Raw genomic sequence first — 20,740 nt, 5'->3', positions numbered from 1 at the left:
TTGTTTATTCATGTGGAACAGAATGACTAGCACAGAAACATAATGGCAGATTTTACTTTTTCAAAGGACTGACATGCGAGCTGGGGYAAAAAGCAAATATATAAACACAGCAACAAAAAAAGAGAAAAGAAGAGGGAGCTGTAAGATAGTAATAAAGCATTGCAATATAGAGCGGTTGCTGTTCCAGCTGAAAATTGTCATTCAATCAGGTAAGTGAACAAAGTTATTCATAATAGTACAAGTTTCACARGAATACAAATCTAGAGAAAAAGCAGAAACGGATGATTAAAACTTACCTTAAGTATCTGAGATATTACACTAAAAACTACATTTCTAAAAGCAGAAACAAGAATTTGGAGATCTGAGTGTACTTTTGAGCTCTCAGATTCAAGTAGCCACCTCAGTTACATCCTGACTCCAGTCATAAGTGTGGACCCTTCCTATTGCTATCCCAGCTTGCCTAGAGAGGTTGTGGAGTTTCCTCCTCTGGAGATATTCAACACTTGCCTGGACATAATCCTGTCTAACATGCTCTAGGTGACCCTGCTTGAGCAGGGGGGTTGGACTAGACGATCTGCAGAGGTCCCTTCCATCCTTACCGATTCTGTGATTCAGTGATCTCTCTTTTTCCAACAGCCAAATTATGAATCTTTGTGGAACACATGTAATACCCGAAATTATAATGCCTAAAATCAGATTTTCACTTTCAAATATGGAGCTTCAATTACTATAATATGAATGATTAGGAGCCCAACATCCAGAAATGCACTGTGGTAAATATCTGCAGTTTATTTTAAGGAAAGTTATAGAGTAAAAGGTATAATTGTAAAACATGAGCAATAATTTCCATGCATCAGCTGAAAAAAAAATATTTTGCAATCATCACCAAGGTACTGACTACTTACTTCATTTCAAAGCCACAAAACAGTCACCCAGAAAGAAGTTTACTGCTTTTTGAAACACAGTGGATCTAAACAACAAAATTTAAGTGGCCTTGAAGTGAGACACTATTACAGCTATATCTATTGAATTCTTATCATTTCAAAGTTTAAAAAGTTTTCTAGAAGAAATTAAGGCCACTAAAACAGAAATGTAAAGATGCTATAAAAAGGACTACACTAGAAAAAGGATGTATTGTTACAATGGAATGAACATCACAATGTTCATTCATAATGAAGACCGTAGTGAAGATCATATATACTRAAGATCAGCTGGAGGTTTTCTCTGAATCTATCCTCTATTTTCTGTAGCCAAAGTATTAATAGAAATGCAAGCTTTTCTCTTTGGTTAACTTCAAACTCAAGAGATTATACTGGGCATTAAGCAAATACATGTATGACAGAGAGATACTTCCAAATGAGGTTTGAAGCCCCATTTTGAAGTTAAYTGTACATCTTAGGGAGTGTCTGAGTTAAATAAGAGAAGCTGAATGTGAAGTCTGCTATTACTCACGAGCTTAACAGGCCTTGAACAAACCAAAAAAATATTCTGCCTATGAAGATTAACTGTGTTTCCAAAGCCAGGAGGAGACTGACATGATTTCCCCAAGTTAACTGGAAYCTTCCCAACAATCTGTCTGCTGAAGAAAACTAGTACAATCATTTCCTATCCATAGTACAATTTTTCCATATTTGTCTTAAATAATTTATAGATATGAATATCTATTCAAGGACAAGCTACTCATATCAGTATTGCCCTGTTCTAGAACAACCACTGACTCAGCAGATGCACAGAACCAGAACATACGACCACATTGTTTCYGATTGTAACAATCCCTATGGTAATTTCCAAGACATGAATATTGAAATCTATTTTAAATTATCTAATAAGTAGAGCAAATCTRTAACAATTCAACATCTATTACAGTGAATGATTTTTAATGAAAATGTTGCTCCACCATCCCCATGTTTACGCTAGACATAGCAAGAAGTCTAAAAAAAAAGAATAGCCTTCATAAAAGACTACTATTGATATTTACAAAACCAACACAKATAGTAGCATTGCCTTTTTCAGGATTTGGGCATCTCAGAAATCCAAATTTATACTCAGTCTTTTAAAACACAAACCTATTACCTAAGTATCTGGAGAAAGGTAGAAGCAATGAAATGGCTTTTAGTACTCAAATACAAACAATTGTAACAGATTTCTCACTCCTTTCTCTTCAGAGGACCATGGAAGCCGCAGGTAACTGTCACAAAAACAGTTCTGATGAGCAGTGAGACCAGCCCCAGAGTCCTATTCTAATGATGTTAACAGTTTGCCTGGGGAGCAGACTTTAAATTGAATAAAGTGTCCTAACATATCAAAGCTGCTGTTCTGTTCCTAAGGCATCTGTTCATCYAAAAAGTTTTATAACTGCAATAGTAAAACACTGGCAAAGACTAACTTGTGAACTTCTAATTCCAGTAGAACATTCACTCCTGTATATTGCCATACACGTGTACTTTGAATGCATTTTCCTGCCTTAAGTGGAGTATGGTTTCTTAGCTACATCAATGTGACTTTTTCTTCCTCCTATATATGAATTGTCTTATTATATGCAGTTATAATATATGTTCTATTTGTTATGGCATTAATAATTTATTTAATGTTTAGCCATACCTTTACAGACTTGGTTTTATTTAGAACACCGTATTATTTACAGATGTTTCAATCTCATTTTTTTCTCTTTTATATCTCATATTAAATATTCCAGGACAGGATAACCTTGATGCATGCATTCATCTTTTCACCTACAATAGGTTTTGTACCGAGCATTAATCATTGTGATTGCTAAATTAGCCTTATTAGATTGCCATTTATGCATCTAAAAATAGCAGTGTGGTCAGAGCGCATTTTAAGCAGAAGTGAATACAGAAAGAAATCCAATATCCGTTAGAAGTTAAGTCCAGAAATTAAAACATAATAAAGGAATAAAAACATAAAGAAAAATATCATAATATCCCCACTTGCAAACGGAATCCTATGCACAGAATCAGTTTCACAAAGCTTCTCCACAAAAGAATCCYTGGTTTGTTTATTATTCTTACCAACCTTCCTTACATCTCTGACTTCCCTCCTACTACATTTTCACATTTCACTTCAAGCCTCTTTTACCCCAAAGCAGTGGGTCTTCTTTGGTCTTCCCAACTTCTCATCTTCCCTCTTCCCACCTCCTCCAATTTTTCCCAGTAAATTGTTTCTTGTTGAGTTCCAACAACGAACTTAAAATCATAGAATCAGAATCAGTAAGGTTGAAGGGATCTCTGGAGATCATCTAGTCCAACCTCCCTGCTCAGCAGGGTCACCTASAGCATGTTAGACACGGTTGCATCCAGGGAGGCCTTGAAGATCTCCAGAGAAGGAGAATCCACTTGGATCTTCATTCCACCTCTCTGGGCAACCTGGTCCAGKGCTCCGTCACTCTCAAAGGGAAGAAATTCCACCTCATGTTCAGGCAGAACTTCCTGTAGTTCAGTTTTTGCCCATTACCTCTTGTCCTGTCACATAGGACAACTGAAAAGAGCTTGTCCCCTTCCCCTTGACACCCTCCCTTCAGGTACTTCTACACATTGCTAAGATCCCCCCTCAGTCTTCTCTTCTCCAGACTAAACAGCCCCAGCTCTCRCAGCCGTTCCTCATACGGCAGGTGCTCCAGCCCTCTGATCATCCTCGTAGCCCTACGCTGGACTCTCTCCAGGAGCTCCATGTCTCCCTTGTACTGGGGAGCACAGAACTGAACACAGTACTTGAGATAAGGCCTCCCCAGGGCTGAGGGGAGGGGCAGGATCACCTTCCTCCACCTGCTGGCAACACTCGTCCTAATGCACCCCAAGAGACCATTGGCCTTCCAGGCTACAAAGGCACATTGCTGGCTCATGGTAAACTTGCCCCAGCTTGTACTAGCTCCAATGGTTATTTCTGCCTAGGTGTAGGACTCTGCACTTGCCCTTGTTGAACCTCATGAGGTTCCTCTCTGCCCARYTCTCCAGCCTGTCCMRGTCTCTCTGAATGGCAGCASRGCCCTCAGGTGTGTCAGCCACTCCTCCCAGCTTGGTATYATCAGCAAACCTGCTGAGGAGGCACTCTGCCCCCTCATYCAGGTCGCTGATGAAAAAGTTGAACAGGATGGGAACCAATACTGAGCCCTGGGGATGCCATTAGCCACAGGCCTCCAGCTAGACTTCACACCACTGATGACGACCCTCTGAGCTCTGCCTTTCAGCCAGTTCCCAATTCACCTCACTGTCCACTCATCTAACCCACACTTCCTGAACTTATCTAGGAGGATGTTATGGGAGACARTGTCAAAAGCTTTGCTGAAGTTGAGGTACACAATGTCCACTGCTCTCTCCTCATCTACCCAGCCAGTCATTCCATCAGAGAAGGTGATCAGATTGGTTAAGCAGGATTCCCCTTTGGTGAATCCATGCTGGCTACTCCCGATCACCTTCTTTTCCTCCATATCTCTGGAGATGACATCCAGAATGAGCTGTTCCATCACCTTTCCAGGGATGGAGGTGAGGCTGACCAGCCTATAGCTGCCTGGGTCTTCCTTCGTGCCCTTTTTGAAAACTGGAGTGACATTGGCTTTCTTCTAGTCCTCAGGCACTTCTCCAGTTCTCCAGGACTTTTCAAGATGATGGAGAGCAGCGTGGCAACAACATCCACCAGCTCCCTCAGTACGTCTGGGTGCATCCCACCCGGACCCATGGATTTGTGGATGTCTAGCCTGCCCAGAAGATCTCTAATCCTATTCTCCTCAACCAAAGGAAAATCTTTCTTTCTCCAGACTTTCTCCCTTACATCCAGGCTCTGGGATTCCTGAGGGCTGCCCTTAGCAGTGAAGACTGAAGCAAAGAAGGCCTTCAGTAATTCTGCCTTCTCTGTATCCCTTGTCACCAGGGCCTCCRCCCCATTTGGTAGCGGGTCCACATTTTCCCCAGTCCTCCTCTTGCTGCTGATGTATCTGAAGAAGCCCTTCCTGTTGTCCTTGRCATTTCTTTCCAGACTTAATTTCAAATGGGCCTTAGTCTTCCTCGCAGCATCTCTACATACTCTGACTGCACTCCTGTAATTCTCCCAAWTAGCCTGTCCCCTCTTCCACAGTCTGTGTACTTTCTTCTTCTGTTTGAATTTCACTAGGAGCTCCTTGCTCACCCATGCAGGTCTCCTGCCCCTTTTGCTGCACTTCTTACTCATACGGATGCACCGCTCTTGAGCTTGSAGGAAGTGATGTTTGAATACTAGCCAGCTCTCCTGGACCCCCCTTCCTTCTAGGACCTTAACCCATGAGATTCCTCCAAGTAGGTCTCTGAAGAGTCCAAAGTCTGCTCTCCTGAGGTCCAGGGTTGCAATCCTGCTTGTTGCCTTACTTCTTTCCTGCAGGATCCTGATCTCCACCATCTCAGGGCCACTGCAGCCAAGGCTATCCCCAACCTTCACATCTCTAACCATTCCCTCTCTGCTGGTAAGGACAAGATCCACCAGGACACCCTTCCTCATAGGCTCCTCCACCACCTGTGTCAAGAAGTTATCATCAATGCATTGCAGGAGCCTCCTGGACTGCTTGTGCCTTGGTATGTAATCCTTGTACCTGCACCATTAAGTATCTGCACCATGTGAACGGTCAGAGAAACACTGCTTGAATAGTAATACTTTAAAGTACTTAACCCATATTCTCCTAAATTATAGAGATATACATATAGAGATATATCTCTATGCAGGATCTTGTGATTAGAATCTCGTACAGTTTTCTACACTAGAATCACTGGAATACCGATATATGTGTGTGTGTGTGTACATCAAAATATCATTTCAGCTGCAAGCAAGAGAATAGAAATTAAAGAACTTAGAACTGTTATTCACTGTACTATTTCTATCAGCTACAGAAAATAACTAGCTGCTATTGAACCAAATACAAAAGTCAAGAATTCAGAGGTTGTTAAAAATAGCTACAAGATTAGCAGGACTGAAATGCTTGGAAATAATTTCCTCTAGAGCATTACAAAGTTAAAATCGATGATTCATGTTTTGCAAATTAAATTATTTTTGGTAATTTTCATATCTCATTTGTTTTCCCTCTCTACAGCTTCTTAGTTCATGGACTGCTGTTAATTTAATCAAAACAGAGTCATGAAATTACTACAAAATTCTTCTATAAAATGAATTTCAAATCATTATTGTGAGCTTTCACTCTGGAAGCTCTGATCTTAATGTTTACTCTTACTTCATTGGGGAATTGAAACATATTACTGTGATCAGTCTGCCCACTGAAAACAGCCCAGGAAATGTTCCTAAATACTGTAGTAAGCTAAACAAAATTCTTAAATTATTTGTAAAAACTAGTATTCTACAAATAATTTTAAAATACAAATTCATTTAAGTAAATCACACTCCACTCTCAGACAATTCTGAAGTAGAGATGCAAGCATTCATTGTATAAATTATTAGTTATGAATTATTTACCTGGCTGCATTCTCTTCCTCATTTCAACTGAAATAACAGAATAAGCAAAATCTTACAGCTGTCTTGCCTCAATATAAACTTTTTTAGCCAACCCTTTTCACTGACACTCAGTCTTTTGTATCTCAGAAAGGATTTTAGATTCTTATTTGGGCCCATCTAGGATAGGTTCAATGAAAGACAATAATGCCCACTTCCACTGCTGACCCATAATAATAATAATAATAATAATAAATCTATATTCTACAGTATGTTATTAAATAAGCCAATACTGCAATAAAAATTAGAAAATGATTTCATTTTCACATGTATATTCAGTGACAGAAAAAACATAATTACAACAGATCGTTAAAATTATATAGAAAATCACCACTAAATATGCCATCTGAAGGATGCTGGCAAAATGACTTCTATTTAGGTCTTTTGGTGTTATATTCTCTCTATATAAGGAATTATTTATGTCTGTTTAAGGCAGTAGTGAARTAAACAAGAAAATATAAATCAATGAAACTGCAGAAGTTTATGTAATATTTTTGCTATTCTTTGAAAAGAAGTTTATTTCATATTTACTTTAAAAATGTGTACACTTCTGAAGGCAAAATTCTTTAAGTCATCACCTTTAGCTAGCATGACACAGCTGATTTGTTTATCTGTCATTAAACTTTAATGTACTATCTTTCACTATAAGATCCTAAGTGTCTTTAATGTCAGTCAGTATCACTAGAAAAGTCATTTTTGGCCTGCATGGATTCTGAGAATACTCTGTTTCGTAAGCTGTAATTTTCCACTACTGTCTCCCTGATTCCCATCCTTCTCATTATCAGTCATGGTTCTTGGTTTTGTGTGTTACATTTGTACATCTAAGGTTTCTGGAAACACAATTTGGGTGGATAATGGATGGATGGCATGACTGCTCTTTTTGCTAGTTTAAAATATTTTCCTGAAAGAGAATGTTCTAATACAAGAGTCCATTAGAAATTCTGATACCAATGACAGCCCATAAAAATTTGATATGAACATTAAGGGTCTTTTTTCAGTTTTTTTTTTTTTTTTTTTTTTTTTTTGGGGGGGGGTGGATTGTTGTTTAAAATGCATACACTAAATAGGACACAGTAGGTTTGAGTTTTGCAACGTATACCTGTAGTAAAACATTTCTTGCTTGACTTTCATGCCATTCTCATTGACAAGGAAGAATGCAGAGTTGTTAAGTCTCAGGTGCCTTTTTTTTAAACCACTTACACTGTACACTTTGGAGTTTTTAAGGATAAAGTACACACCCAACAAAGATTGTGCTTATTTTCTCTCTGAGGATGTTACAGAGAGGTCCGTTTCAGCTAAGTTATACATCCTTGAACTACACAAATAGCTAAATTGTTTAACTATTTTGCTGTTTTTCTGCCTGACAAGGCAACACAAAATATTGAGTAGGTGATGAACAAGTTACTGCAAATATAGTACATCGGAACCAACCATGTAATGAATTTGTATTTTAAAATTATTTGTGGGATACTGCTATTTACAAATAGTTTGAGAATTTTATTCCGCTTACTAGTATTTAGGGACATTTCCCAGGCTGTTTTCAGTAGGCAGACTGATCACAAGTGATTTTCATAAATACAGATCTTTAATTTACGTAAGTAGCAACAGAAAACATGACATGTTCAGTCTGCATATTGCACTCACAACATTTAAAATTCTGCATCTTAAGAAAACGYGGTGATAGAGTCGTTGCTTAAATTAGCTCTGCCTTAAGTCCCCAAAAGAATCTATGGAAAACTAATTTTGGTTCAAAGTAGAAACTAACATACAAGTCCAGCCAATTTGCATGGAAGTACAGCCTTTCATAGTATTGAATTTTCCTGTTGGGAAGTTCCCCCACGTGAAAGCAGAGTGACCCTGGTTTTCTGCAAGGAGGATCATAGCTTCTAGCGTACGTGCTGATCCCTGAGACTGAGGCAAAGCTACTAGCCTCAAGAAAACGGCAAAGCAACTCTGCTTCCTTAAATCCTATAATGTGACTACCACAGAATACTCGTGATTTGTTATATCTTAACCTGGGATTTTGCATAATAGTGACATGTTTTACAGCATGGGGAGTTTCCCAATAAACTTTGACACTCCAGATCCTTAAAGAGGAAGATGGGAATATGTGCAGCTATATGTACATAATCAATTATCCAATATCCATATGATTTTATTAAATAACATAAGAATAGTAAACTTTAGAGTAGAACTGTTTCTTTCTAAACTCACAAGACTGAGAGAGACCTGATTAAACAAACTATCAATCAGTCTTAATTTCATCTCAGGTAAATAAAATGGAAAGCAGGCCTCAAAAATTAGATATGTACAAACAGATGTACAAACATACTTCTGCATTGCATCAAAATATTTACAAATTTGTCTTTCAAAACAAATATTACCAAAATCATCATAATCTTGTTCAATTTAGTTCTGGGTTTAAATTTGAGAAAAAACATTAAAAACAATAAAAAATGAAAACTAGTTCAAAACAAAGAGGAGGCTATAACACTACATTTTTCCAGGTGTATCAGAGGAGATAAGGGCAAATTTTAATTGGCAAGAAATTGCATTTCCTCTCTTTCCCAAAATTCTTGCTGGTAAACAGCCTTGTGATATATTTTCCTGTGAGCTCATGCTTTCACTCAGACTATCAGCCACGAGTACCTCTGCCATTCACGCTGTAAATTGTTCACTTTCTTCTCTCCCTCAGTTTCAGCCAGTTCCATTAAAAATTATTACTTTTTTAAATAAATATTTAAATTAAAGAAATGTTTAATTAATAATTAAATGTTAAGGAGGTAGTACATAGCATAAAATCATTTCTGATACAAAACTATCAAATAAATTAAAAGTTAGGCTAATTAAAAAAGATTGTTTTCCATAGCCATATGGATAAAATAAAATATTCAAACACACTATGAGATTCTCTATAAATAAACTATAGGTGATTATACCTATAACAGAACTTGCTAGGAAAAAGTAGCACAAGTATTGTTATTAGAAGTAATATTTAGAGAATCTAAAAAATTTTTAAAGCTCTTTGAATCAGTGTTTAAGTCCACCACATATTTTTATGATTTTCTACCTTACCTCTCCTGAAGTATGAAAGAGAACAAGCCAAAAGAATAATTCTCCTGTGCAGAATACAAATCTGATCACTTAATATGCACAGATTTGCAACTGCTGTTCACTTTAGAGGTAAAAAAGAACTATGTAAAAGGGAGGTTGGGCTTAGCTACATCTGAAATCATACTCTAAGGAATGGAAAAATAGGAATATGTTGAGGAGTATATTAAAGTCATAAAATATTCCTTACTCAAATGCATTTACATTTACAGAAACATAAAAGAAAATGTAAACTTAATTTGAGCTGAGTTAATCTCTTTCAAAGATTAAAGTAATCCCCTTGAAAAGGAAAAAGTTTTGTCCAAAAAATACGTTTTTTACTATTCATAACTACTTCACTTAAAAATTATATGCTTCTCAGGAATGTATGAACATTTAAAAAATATATTAATATTGATCCTAGAAATTGCAGCTTGAAAAATCTTAATGTAAGTATCATGGAAAAAAAAAAAAGTGGAGAAAATACTTTGAGATAACATGAAAAAAAGATAGTGGTGTTCATGACAGCAAGAAAAGAAATCAAAGCAGTTTTGAGAATTGTTGTCAAACTACAGCTAATCTGTAATGAGTGCAGAACTAGTAACTATAATGCAGTTAGTTTTTCAAAGGGATCTTTTTATTTATTTATTTTCTTTTTTAAAGAGAACTGAAATCTACAATACAGAAAAACTCCTTACAGGTGTAAGGCTGCAAGTAAGGCAGACTAGTGGTGTGTTAATTGCAAGTGAGAAGCCTGAGATCAAAGCATATTGCATAGTTAAATAACAGTGTCACCAGCATTCCTTCTAAGCCAATTCCAAATATTGTTAATACGCAGGGAAATGAAGTTAAATCATAGTTAGCAGTCAGAAGATGGAGGAGATGTTCATCTCACCTAACTTTAGAATATCTGCAATGGAATTCAGCACCTACAGTCACGGAACTGTTGTATAGACAAGGAAAGAAAATTAGATAGCTGGATGTGATTCAGTTCAACCTAACAGGGACATATAAGTTAAATCACAGGAACAAGCTTTAAAAGTGCCTCTTCCTTTCCACCAACCATAAAGAAAGTATAGACARCTGTATCATTTGTGGATATCTACATGAAAAAAGTGTGAAAGAGGCAAGGAAAAAACACAAGAATAAGATTTGCATTAAAGAAGACAACATGTCACTGTCATGCAGAAGCTAATTAAGATTATATTCCATATTGATACAATTGTGTAGCAAGTCCTAGTGATGGGAGTAACTTCAGATCCATAAATTAAGATGAGATATAAGGCAACTAAGACATTTGAAAAATAACATCCGAAAAGCAACAAAATAGGAAGCTGTGAAATTGTGCAGAAAATGCATATCTCTTCTGCTCAGGTTTAGAGATAACGTTTAAAATGGCTAATCTTTGCATGCACCGGTGAATTCTGGAGTATTTATAGCATCTCACAGCCCTTGCAGGTAGGTAGCTTCTCTCTTTCTAATGCACTACCATAGTTAAAAACAGGGAAAAAATTGCTTACCTCTGGTAAGTAATCTGAAATATTGTAGTAGGGCAATGACTCAATTAAAAAGAAGACAGAAATAACACAGAAGATAGTATAAAGTGTAGGATGTTCTTCCCTGAAATGAATTTGGTATTTCATTTAAGAAGAATTAGCATAAGTAGATAACAGTCTGAGAAGATCTATAAAATAAATGGAGATTCAAGAGTTTCATTCCAAGACTATATCTAAAACTAACTTAGTTTAGAAAAGAAAAAAATACACTCTCTTATAAAAACAAACAAGAAATAAGAAATACAAAAAGATCAGTAAAGTRTGCCTGAATTTGATGGTTCACACCCTCGAATTATGTATGCATCACTGCCTGTAAACCATACCTCCAATCCACACAATCACTAAAATACTGATTTTTTTAATAAATTTAAGATAAGGGAGTTCCACTCCTGTAGCCCTAAACATCTTCTTATGCAAATGTCTGCATTAGCATCTAAAAATTTTGAAAGTTTTGTTTGATATTTTACTTGTGGCAACGTTCAGAAATAACTATCTGTGTCACTGCTCACAATATCAATATGGGATTTCACAAGAGCACTCACTAAAGAGATCAAGCAGCTCCACTCAGATTTGTTTAATCGGTCTTTCTGATGATGATCAAAGACAATATTGTAGCAGCTTATGCTCATTTAACATTTGGAAGACTGTTTTCTTTCCTCATTCCCCACAGCCATATGGATTAGAAACTCATTTATTTCTCTTTGTTATGAAAACACAATCTGAAGCAGAAGCATGTAGCAAATTCAAAAAGAAGGATAATTATGCAACAAGTAAGCTCCTCCATAATCTCATTATACCATAGATGGAGTTTGACAATAACAGAGGGACAAGAACATTTAGAATTAAAAGTCAACAAAATTAAAATGCTTAAAATGAAACATAAGGCTTAACTGCAACAAGAAACAGCTGAAGCCCAAAGCTTGGGAAACTTCAAAAACGAATCTGCTCTTCATATGCATAAAACAAGTAACACTTGACAGGATAAAATCATGGCCTTTAGTCCAGGCTGAAAATCACTGAGCATCAAAGATGCATTAGTTGCAAAGTTAATAGAAGTTTAAATAGATTGGAACATCAGAAACTAGATTCTGAATTACACAGGAACAACAATAAAAATCTGTATTAATTGGTTCTTGCTGATTATTTACTTTTTTTAATAAACCCAGGGATTTACTTGGTTTAGATTTTAATTTCTTTGTCWTGCTTCCTTTTCTCTCTAAAATCAGATTGAATGTTCCAGAAAAATAAAGCACATAGTGCTATTTTTTTCTTTAATTAAAAAACAAGTTTAACACACTGGTTGATATCAATACTTTGGGAAAACAACCTTACCACAAATAATAAAAGAGATTTTTAGTCTCCATAATATATCCTTCCAGCTCTTAATGGAATAATGCTAAGGCTAGGCTTTTGCTGTTTGTTTGCTTTTTAAAACTCTTTATCTTGTCAAAAGCTAAATTAGGTTTTATATTTAATTATTTACTTTAAACATTTTCAGTGTTGCTCTTTACATTCCACTGGTTTGCTTGATACACGCTTGCAGCAATATATACAACAAATATTTTAACTCTTCCACCGAAACCGAATTCCGATTATTAAAGGAACATACCCAAATGCTTTCTTCTTGACGATACTGCTTCCAGTTCCTTCCGCTGTCGCTGAACATCAGCAGGTAGCTTGTTACCCAGTCGGAACTCCCATATCCACCCTGAGTAGCAACGGCAGTAATCTCTGTTCGTTCACCAAGATCAATCTGAAGCCACTGATATTTATTGGACACAAGTGGAGACCAGCCACCAGCACCTTRGAAGGGACAAAATAACCCCCAGAAATTCATTATTAATAGAATCAAGTAAACCTGAAACTTGTATATGCACAAATTCAAGCTGCACCAGATCTGGCTTGATACTACTTGGCAATTAAAACAGCATAAAAATTGATACAGATTACTTGGAGGTATATAGCTATTTGAAACTATTAAAAGTTAGAGTGAATTTGCTTTGCTCCCTATCTCTCTCTAAAATTTACTTATGTCATGGATTCTTCAGAGGAATTTTTATTCAATTTGGCAGCATTCTTCAAGTTAACAGTGCATAATTTTATTTATTTATTTTATATATCTCAATTTCGATTACTTCCCATGCGCTAGATGACCTGTTGAGGTTCCTTCCAACCTGAATGATTCTGTGTCATTTTATGTTCCACTAGGCCTGGATAAATACAAATTTATATGTGAAGCAAGAAAGTACAATTAGATGATAAATTTACAAGTCCCTCTTAAAATGACYAATTTGTACACAAAATAGTTACAGAATATGAGGTCACACAGGTATACTTTCAATCAGGAGACTAACTCATGGAGATAAAGTTAAGTATATATGCGAGTGGTAGCAAAGCCAGGACCTAATTCCTGCATTTGAGCAATACTGCATTTTAGAGAACTAAACAATAAAATTTCCTTCATCAGTAGAATAAGTGATTATAAAGAATTAGCAAAAATTGCAGCTGTTTAACCCAAAATGYATAAACTCCTACAGTATTTTAAGTAAACAAAAAGACAGGATGAAAAGAAGGAAACTGTACTATCCATTTAGTTCTTCCCCAACTTCCTTAGTTTGCCTTAACTTACCCAGCTCAGGCTACTAACCTCTCCTCTGTAAAGTCAAAAGTAAAATTTCTGTCCTGCCCAATCTCATGAAAGATAAAACGTTGTCTTATGAATAAATTTTGTGCACTAAATACATTTTTGCCAATACTGAGACACAGTTAACACCTAGCAGGTTTTAATAGAGGATAAGGTGACAATAAATGGTAAAAGTTCCATTTAAACTCACAACACAACACCTTGAAAAATACTTAAGGCACAAGGGCATAGGACAAGAAGAACAGCAAATATCTGTTTTCCACAAACAGCAATAAATCCTATATTATTTTGAAATAGACAAGTCCAATTCAATCTTATAAAGACTTTCAGATGCATAACATTTTGTAAATAAAACATGACATAGGGTATAATTCTGCTCAGGATCATGAGCCAAGATCTGAAGCACACCTCCTTTTGAAACATTTCTTACTTAGAGACATAAAACTGTCATTCAAAAATAAAATGGTTGGAAATCATGTAAGTGTTCAAAATTCACAGAGAGGTTCATCTTATAAAGCAAGCTAAGTGGAAATGGTAGAAAAAAATACATATTTCTCCATAAATATTGCAATTCTTTTGTCCACRTGTTTATGCATTACAACATAACAATATTAAAATTTATGTGATGAAGTTTAAAAATAATCTATATGTTTAATTCTTCATCTAAATTAGGATTTAGAATATCATGCAAGTACTTTGTTTGAAATATTTTGACTTAACTCCCAGGGTGTATTCTCCTTTTATTTATTTATTATTTGTCCATGAGAAGATGCAATCGATCCTGGATATACCTACAGCTTTTTTTACACCTGGTGAATTTTCTGTGGTTTCTTCATGAATCACCTCTTAGTCATGAAGAGGTTGTAGCTGAGCAAGAATTTACATTTTCCTTTCATCATAATTAGTGATTTATTTAATTATTGAACCTACTTAAAAACAGCTATGGTTAGTTCCAGCAGTGACTTAAAGACAACCATTGTACCCCAACAATATCCCTTCCCAATAAATATAGAATATTTTTTCAGTCATGGTAAGAAAATAATTCTGAAGTAATAGATGTAGCTCATAATTCCAGGGAAAAAAAAAGTAAATTACTTCCACTTGCAAGCTGACAAACTAGGTAAGAATTAKGAATTTCTGAAAAGAGATTGATTCAAAATTCAGATTGTCTCCAATATAGTTTGCATTTGTCTTAAATGAAGGCTTAATTGTTTATCCTAAAGGTAAGAAATACAGATAGCTTTGTGAAAATGAGGATTTTGAATGAGAAGGATAGAGGGGAGCACTTCTGTAAGACAAGTATTCAGTGAAAATAAGAATAATATGAAAGTAGTATTGATCATTACAAGAAAGTAAATGTAGTGGCATGGACCTTGTCACACCAGTGCGTGCTTGTTGGGCAGSGGGGGAGAAGGAGGGGTGGAAACCAAATTGTCCCCTTGGTGTGTACTATGGCCCATATTCCAAAACCAACGTTAAGTTACATAAAAATAGTTTTAGAAAAATCTGTTGTTACATACAACTGCTTGAATTAGCCAAGTAATTATTACATTGAAAATAGAAAGTAACTCAGTAAGCTGGTGAAAACACAGATACTTTCTAAGATAGCCATGAGTAACGTCATTCATATTCACCTTACTTTCTGTAATAAAAAGGACATCTCCAAGGAAAAGTGTTTGTTTCTTTAAAATAAAAGGTTTGAGTTTTGTTCAGCATTTATTTTCAATTTCCTGTACTGTACCAGTCCATTATTCTTTAAGAAGAATCTACTGTATCAGTATTTCAAGGRGCTGACTGCAAATTCTTCACACTCAGCAAGAATATAAGCCCATAACGACGAAAAAAATACAGTTATAAAACAGGTTGCCCATTTTATTAAAAACAGCAAAAAAAAATTACATAAATAGTTCACTTTGCATTGAGAGCAAACAAATACTTTTGATTTTTTCACAAGATTGGAGAGAGCAACACTTACCCATTAAAATGACCACGGGGTGCACAAGAACCTCTGCCTGAATAAAGTATTAAAAACATTTTAGCAGTCCCTAGGCAAGAACGCATAAGTCTCCTGCTCGCAAGGTTGTGGTCATTCTCTCATCCACCAGCTCGTGCTTCGCCAGTGCCTTGTCCCTGCYTTGGTTTGCACTGAGCCAGGGGGCCTCGGTGGCCCTGGTCAGATTCACTTGGTCCCCACCTGCACTGTGCCCTGGGGACCCACCTGAGCTAAGCCTGCCCTCGCTTCTCCTTCACATACTCATGTCCAGGTCCTCACTTGCCTTCTAAAGCAAAACAGCCTCCTACCGCAAATCAGCACCAAATATGCTGTATAATATTGCACTATATTATATATTGGCAATGTATTTCTAGCAATGTATTCACTACCGCAAAATCTAGGTGGACAAGTTTGCTCCCTGAGAAGGAGCCGCTGATGTTCCTGAGCTTTCTCAGACTGTTGTCACAGAGAAACCTGGCCTGTTTGTCCTCTTCCGTAGAAACAGTACAAGGTAGATGTAAAGAGGAATGCAAAAGGAACATGACCTTGAATTTCAGGAGATCACAGGCTTTTAAGGTAAACAATTTGGACAGAGCTCTGGTCCTTTTGGAAGTGCCACCACCTAGCAGGCAAATGTGGTACCCAGCCCAATGAAGGCGGCTGATGCCCACAGCGGGGAGGCAGCTGGGCACTGCTTGGGGCAGCATCCTCGTGACCCTTGCCAACCAAGGCATCATGACTGCCTTCCCACCAACAGGTCATAACAGCCCATGCCACCTTGCACCACAAAAATCAAACAAATGAACAAACAGTTCTCCATTACTGCAGCTCATAGCAAGTGAGCTAGATTCTGCTTAAAATGCAAGGCCAAGCAGTTGCAGTAAGGTTGGTCAGAATTGCCAAAAGGCATCTTCCTTCACAGCCGTTAGACTGGACAGAAAATTAGGGATTATGAGAACTATACAAAGTGGCAAACCAACGTGAATACAGAATGAACTCTAGTAATAAATTCCCTTCGTTCGAGCCATAATCATTGCTAAGTACCAACACGTCTCATCATTCTCTAAGCAAATCATATAACTTCTGAGGACTTTTAACTGCAAAATAGAGTTAATCAAAATATTTCCATTAAAAAAATCAATTTACCATTAAAATTACTAAATAACATTTAATCCTCAGAAAATTTCAATTTTCTATCAAAGAAAGTAAAAATACTTTTTCTAAAAGGTCTACAAATACTGTTCAAATCAGTCAACTTATGAACACTGAATTTTAGAGAAATACTTATAAATTCTAGCTGTCTTTGCTTATGAATCTCTGTTGCTTCCTTTAATTTGGTCAGGGACTTGAAAATTTAGCAGGAGATTCTTCATATGACATCTGCCCCATATAACTTCACCAAAATTAAATCAACAACAAATCTCACATACTCACTCTTACTTTCTTTGAAGGCTCCAATAGTACTTCCCATGCTCTGCCTTGGAAGACAGGAAGCCAAACAAGCCTTACTTTAATAATTCTGCTTCAGAAGGAATAAGCAATACCAGCTCCTCAGTGGTTTCGCTGCTTCTATCTAAGTTGCTGTTTTGCAAAGGCCCCAACTTCAGCTTTGCATCCACAAGGTTTCACTCTTCAGCAGCTGTGCAGAGCAATCTGGTACCATTAGGCACAGAGGAACTGGGACCCTCCAGCCTTGAGGTTAAACAGCAGGCTTCATGTATGCAAACACCCACATCCTCCCACCTCGCTCATGCTGAATCTACTGGTGTTTATCACACAAGACCAGGCAGCTCAGCTCTCACTGCCAAGCCCTGTTCATGCCCCAGCATTTCCAGGCTCTGCCATGCAGCGGTATTCCCAGCCTTGCCATCCCTAATGCTGTGTCACTGTGGCAAATCAAGTGACAGCTGTGAACCTCTTGACTGCAAGGGGGACACTGTGGAGCCAGCAGGAGTCTGCAGGCAGCCTACACTGAGAACATAACTTTTCAAGCTCATCTGCAAAAGCCATTTTCACTTAGAGACTGTGAAACATTATCTAGAATAAAGTGAGGCAGCAAGCTAGAAAAACCTGAAAAGGCCAAAGCTATGCTATGGTAGCATTACCTACAGAGATAGGTACTTCTGCCTTTAGTACCACATTTCCCAGTAMGTTCTCTCAAGGCAAGCCATGAGGAAGTGTATTCCTCTTGCCATACTGCAYGCATGGATGCACAGACATCTGACACCAAGGATAGCCAGTTGGGGAAGCGCAATACACATCCAGCCCCAGATTTGCTTCTCTGGCCCTCTGCCAAAGAACACCACAGGAGAATCGAATGGCCATTGAGCAGAGGCAGCAGGACGCCCTGAAGGCCTTGGCCATTGAGCAGAGGCAGCAGGACGCCCTGAAGGCCTGTGTGCAACCACAGCCCAGTCTGGATCACCACCCAGCCACTGCAACCTACCTTGCCCAGCAGCACGGTGAGGCACAGCACTGCCTCCCTTCTGCATCATGCCTGTGGCTGCCTCCTTTTTTGTTTATCTTCTGCCCTTGCAGCAAAACTAATGTGAACACCRAAATGTTGTGTTTGGCAGGACCTTTTCTGTTGTATTTTACACTTGGACATGGCAATGTGTGGAAGCTAGTGGTACAGTGGATGTCAGAAGGATCTTGCAAAGAAACTTGAAAGAACCTTCAGGTATACATGCCATACCACTTAGATATTCCTGGGGAGGTCTGCAGAGGCCTGGAAGAGTCTACATGGGAATGTAGCTATTGCATGCATTGTTCAAGACTATGCCAAAATGCACAAACACAAAGGACTGAAGTGAGATTTACAAAAAAAAACCATAGTCTTGCCACCTCTAAACTTTTTGAATGATTCATCTGGCAATCTCAATAACAATCTTAACTCTCAAACTTTGCCTTCTGCCACTGTCACTTATATAACATAAATTTTCCTCRGTCACCTTTCACTGTATTTCCAATAGCCACTGATAAAGCATCTTTCCCTCTTATGAATTAACAGCAAATCAGAAAAAATCATTTTCATGAGGRAAACAATTGGCATCTACAGGTTTTGGGGGGTTATTTTGAACTTTATCTCAAGAGGTGTTTAACTCYCGTTTTCTGCCCCTTGAGATCTTTTGCATACACTATGCTAAAATTCTAGAGTCAGATTACAAAAGCATAAGGAGTTTCATGCTGAAATTCTGTTCAAAAGCAAGCATGAAATAGTTGCACTTTAGTGAAGAACTGTCTGACTAMAGTAATAAATAATATCTGTTGGTTCTACTTAACATGTCAAATCTTCCTTTTTCAACTATTTTTATATAAACATTTGAAAAAAATATTATGTTATATTCTTTAAAATACATTAATTTACTGAACATATCCAGCATCTGCAGACCTTTTTCTGAAGTAGTGAATATTCTTCTTAATTCCTAATCTCTGGTTTTTAATTTCATTTTGCCAGCAACTTGCCAGCCTGCCTTGATGGTTGACAAGTTAATGGAGTGACTAAGGTTACTGGGAAGCAGAGACAAAATCAAATAGCATCAGCCACTGGCACACTGATACATCAGTACATACTAATAGAGAAACAGATCCCCACATTAGATATAATATTTGTAAATAAGCTGATAGGAAATGCTGTTTTCTAAATTTTTGACCTATTTAATACTTTAAAAACTACCTTAAAATTGATTGACTTGCAATAGATTTAAAATCTAAGAAATCATGCCTRCTACATTCTAGAGTGTTGTAACATCTATTTTCAATTCCATTTGATGGCAATTTATTGGGGTACTCTGCCCACTCATGACTAAAGCACCTACAAAGCTTTTCTGCAGAAGCCATTTAGGAGGGTGTTACTCATTAGAATAATCAACTTGGAGTTTAGTGAACAGTTTCCTTGGCACTTAAGTTGCTCAGCTATAAACAGGAGCATATTTCTGTAATATATATCTATAATATAATTTCTGTGATATAGACAGCAAGCTCACAGGAGAGGACTTACTCTCCTTCAAAGTTCTTGTGTCTCTGGAATAGTTTCATTCTTATGTAGTTCATATATACTTTAAAGACTATGAGATGATTTTCTTTACTTCTGTAAGTGATATATCCTGTGTTCTCCCCCACTGAACACCAACATAAATGAGTCATAATGCTGAGTGGGCATTAGTTCCTCATCCTGACTTGTGTTTGCCAGGATAAGTGTTCTAAGCACATGCATTTTAATAATTCCTCAGTCCTGCAAGTATGGCACTGTCATTATGATTAAAGCATTGAAAATAGAAAAACTGGCACAGTTAGCAAATGGCTACCAWGAAGAAAACAGCACATGATTGAGGAAAAGGTCAAAAATTCAAAACAATGACAGAAAATATCTAAACAGTCTTGCAGTAGATTTCAGAGGTTAGTAGAACTATGGAGTATGGATTCAAATTATATATACTATAGTTAACACTTAACTTTGTTGGCAGTGGTTCTTAAGCTTTCTAACCGGACACTCRCTGGTCATCAGGCTGTAAAGTACCTTCTTCACTTAAAAAACTCTGAATAGAGAAGAGAAATTGATATAAAGATTCCCCCACTGCGCAACCTCAATGTTCCCCCTCTACTTGTTTATCCAACTACATGGTTTCACTTTTCAATATTATGATATCTACAACATAGCTGAAACTGGTATATGCATCCACACAAGCTTCTTCACATGCAGGTCATTATGCCATTTAGCTAGTATCACCATTTATACTACTTTCAGTTTTGGTCTATTTTTGCCTATTTAACCATAACAATGGCAAGCAGTATGTATAAGTAAAAATTCAGATTTAAACTAACACACATTGAAAGGATGCTTTTCCTTGATTAACCAAGCTGTGAATTTCCCATATGGATCATTTAACAGAAGATGATTTTAATTTGAAGTCAATAAAGTTGCATGAGGGATGAATTTGGCTGCAGATATTACATAGCAGATTTTCTACATGC

General features: G+C 37.0%; 1 protein-coding gene across 2 annotated transcripts in view; it reads right to left on the bottom strand.

Moving 5' to 3' along the window:
* LOC146601019 (contactin-associated protein-like 4) overlaps window positions 1–20,740 on the bottom strand; it is a 230,671-nt gene that overhangs the window by 140,147 nt on the left and 69,784 nt on the right. For both annotated transcript variants that reach the window (XM_085312730.1, XM_085312739.1), the window contains exon 3: window positions 12,739–12,932. In XM_085312730.1, the coding sequence (XP_085168856.1) occupies window positions 12,739–12,932 (194 nt within the window). The remainder of the gene's footprint in view (window positions 1–12,738; window positions 12,933–20,740) is intronic.

This window comes from Rhea americana, unplaced genomic scaffold (assembly GCF_003343005.1).
Source record: "Rhea americana isolate MKP2758 unplaced genomic scaffold, rheAme1 scaffold_11, whole genome shotgun sequence".
NCBI classification, from domain to species: Eukaryota; Metazoa; Chordata; class Aves; order Rheiformes; family Rheidae; genus Rhea; species Rhea americana.
Note: the sequence above shows the minus strand (reverse complement) of the source record. Positions and strands in the feature narration are given on the sequence as shown.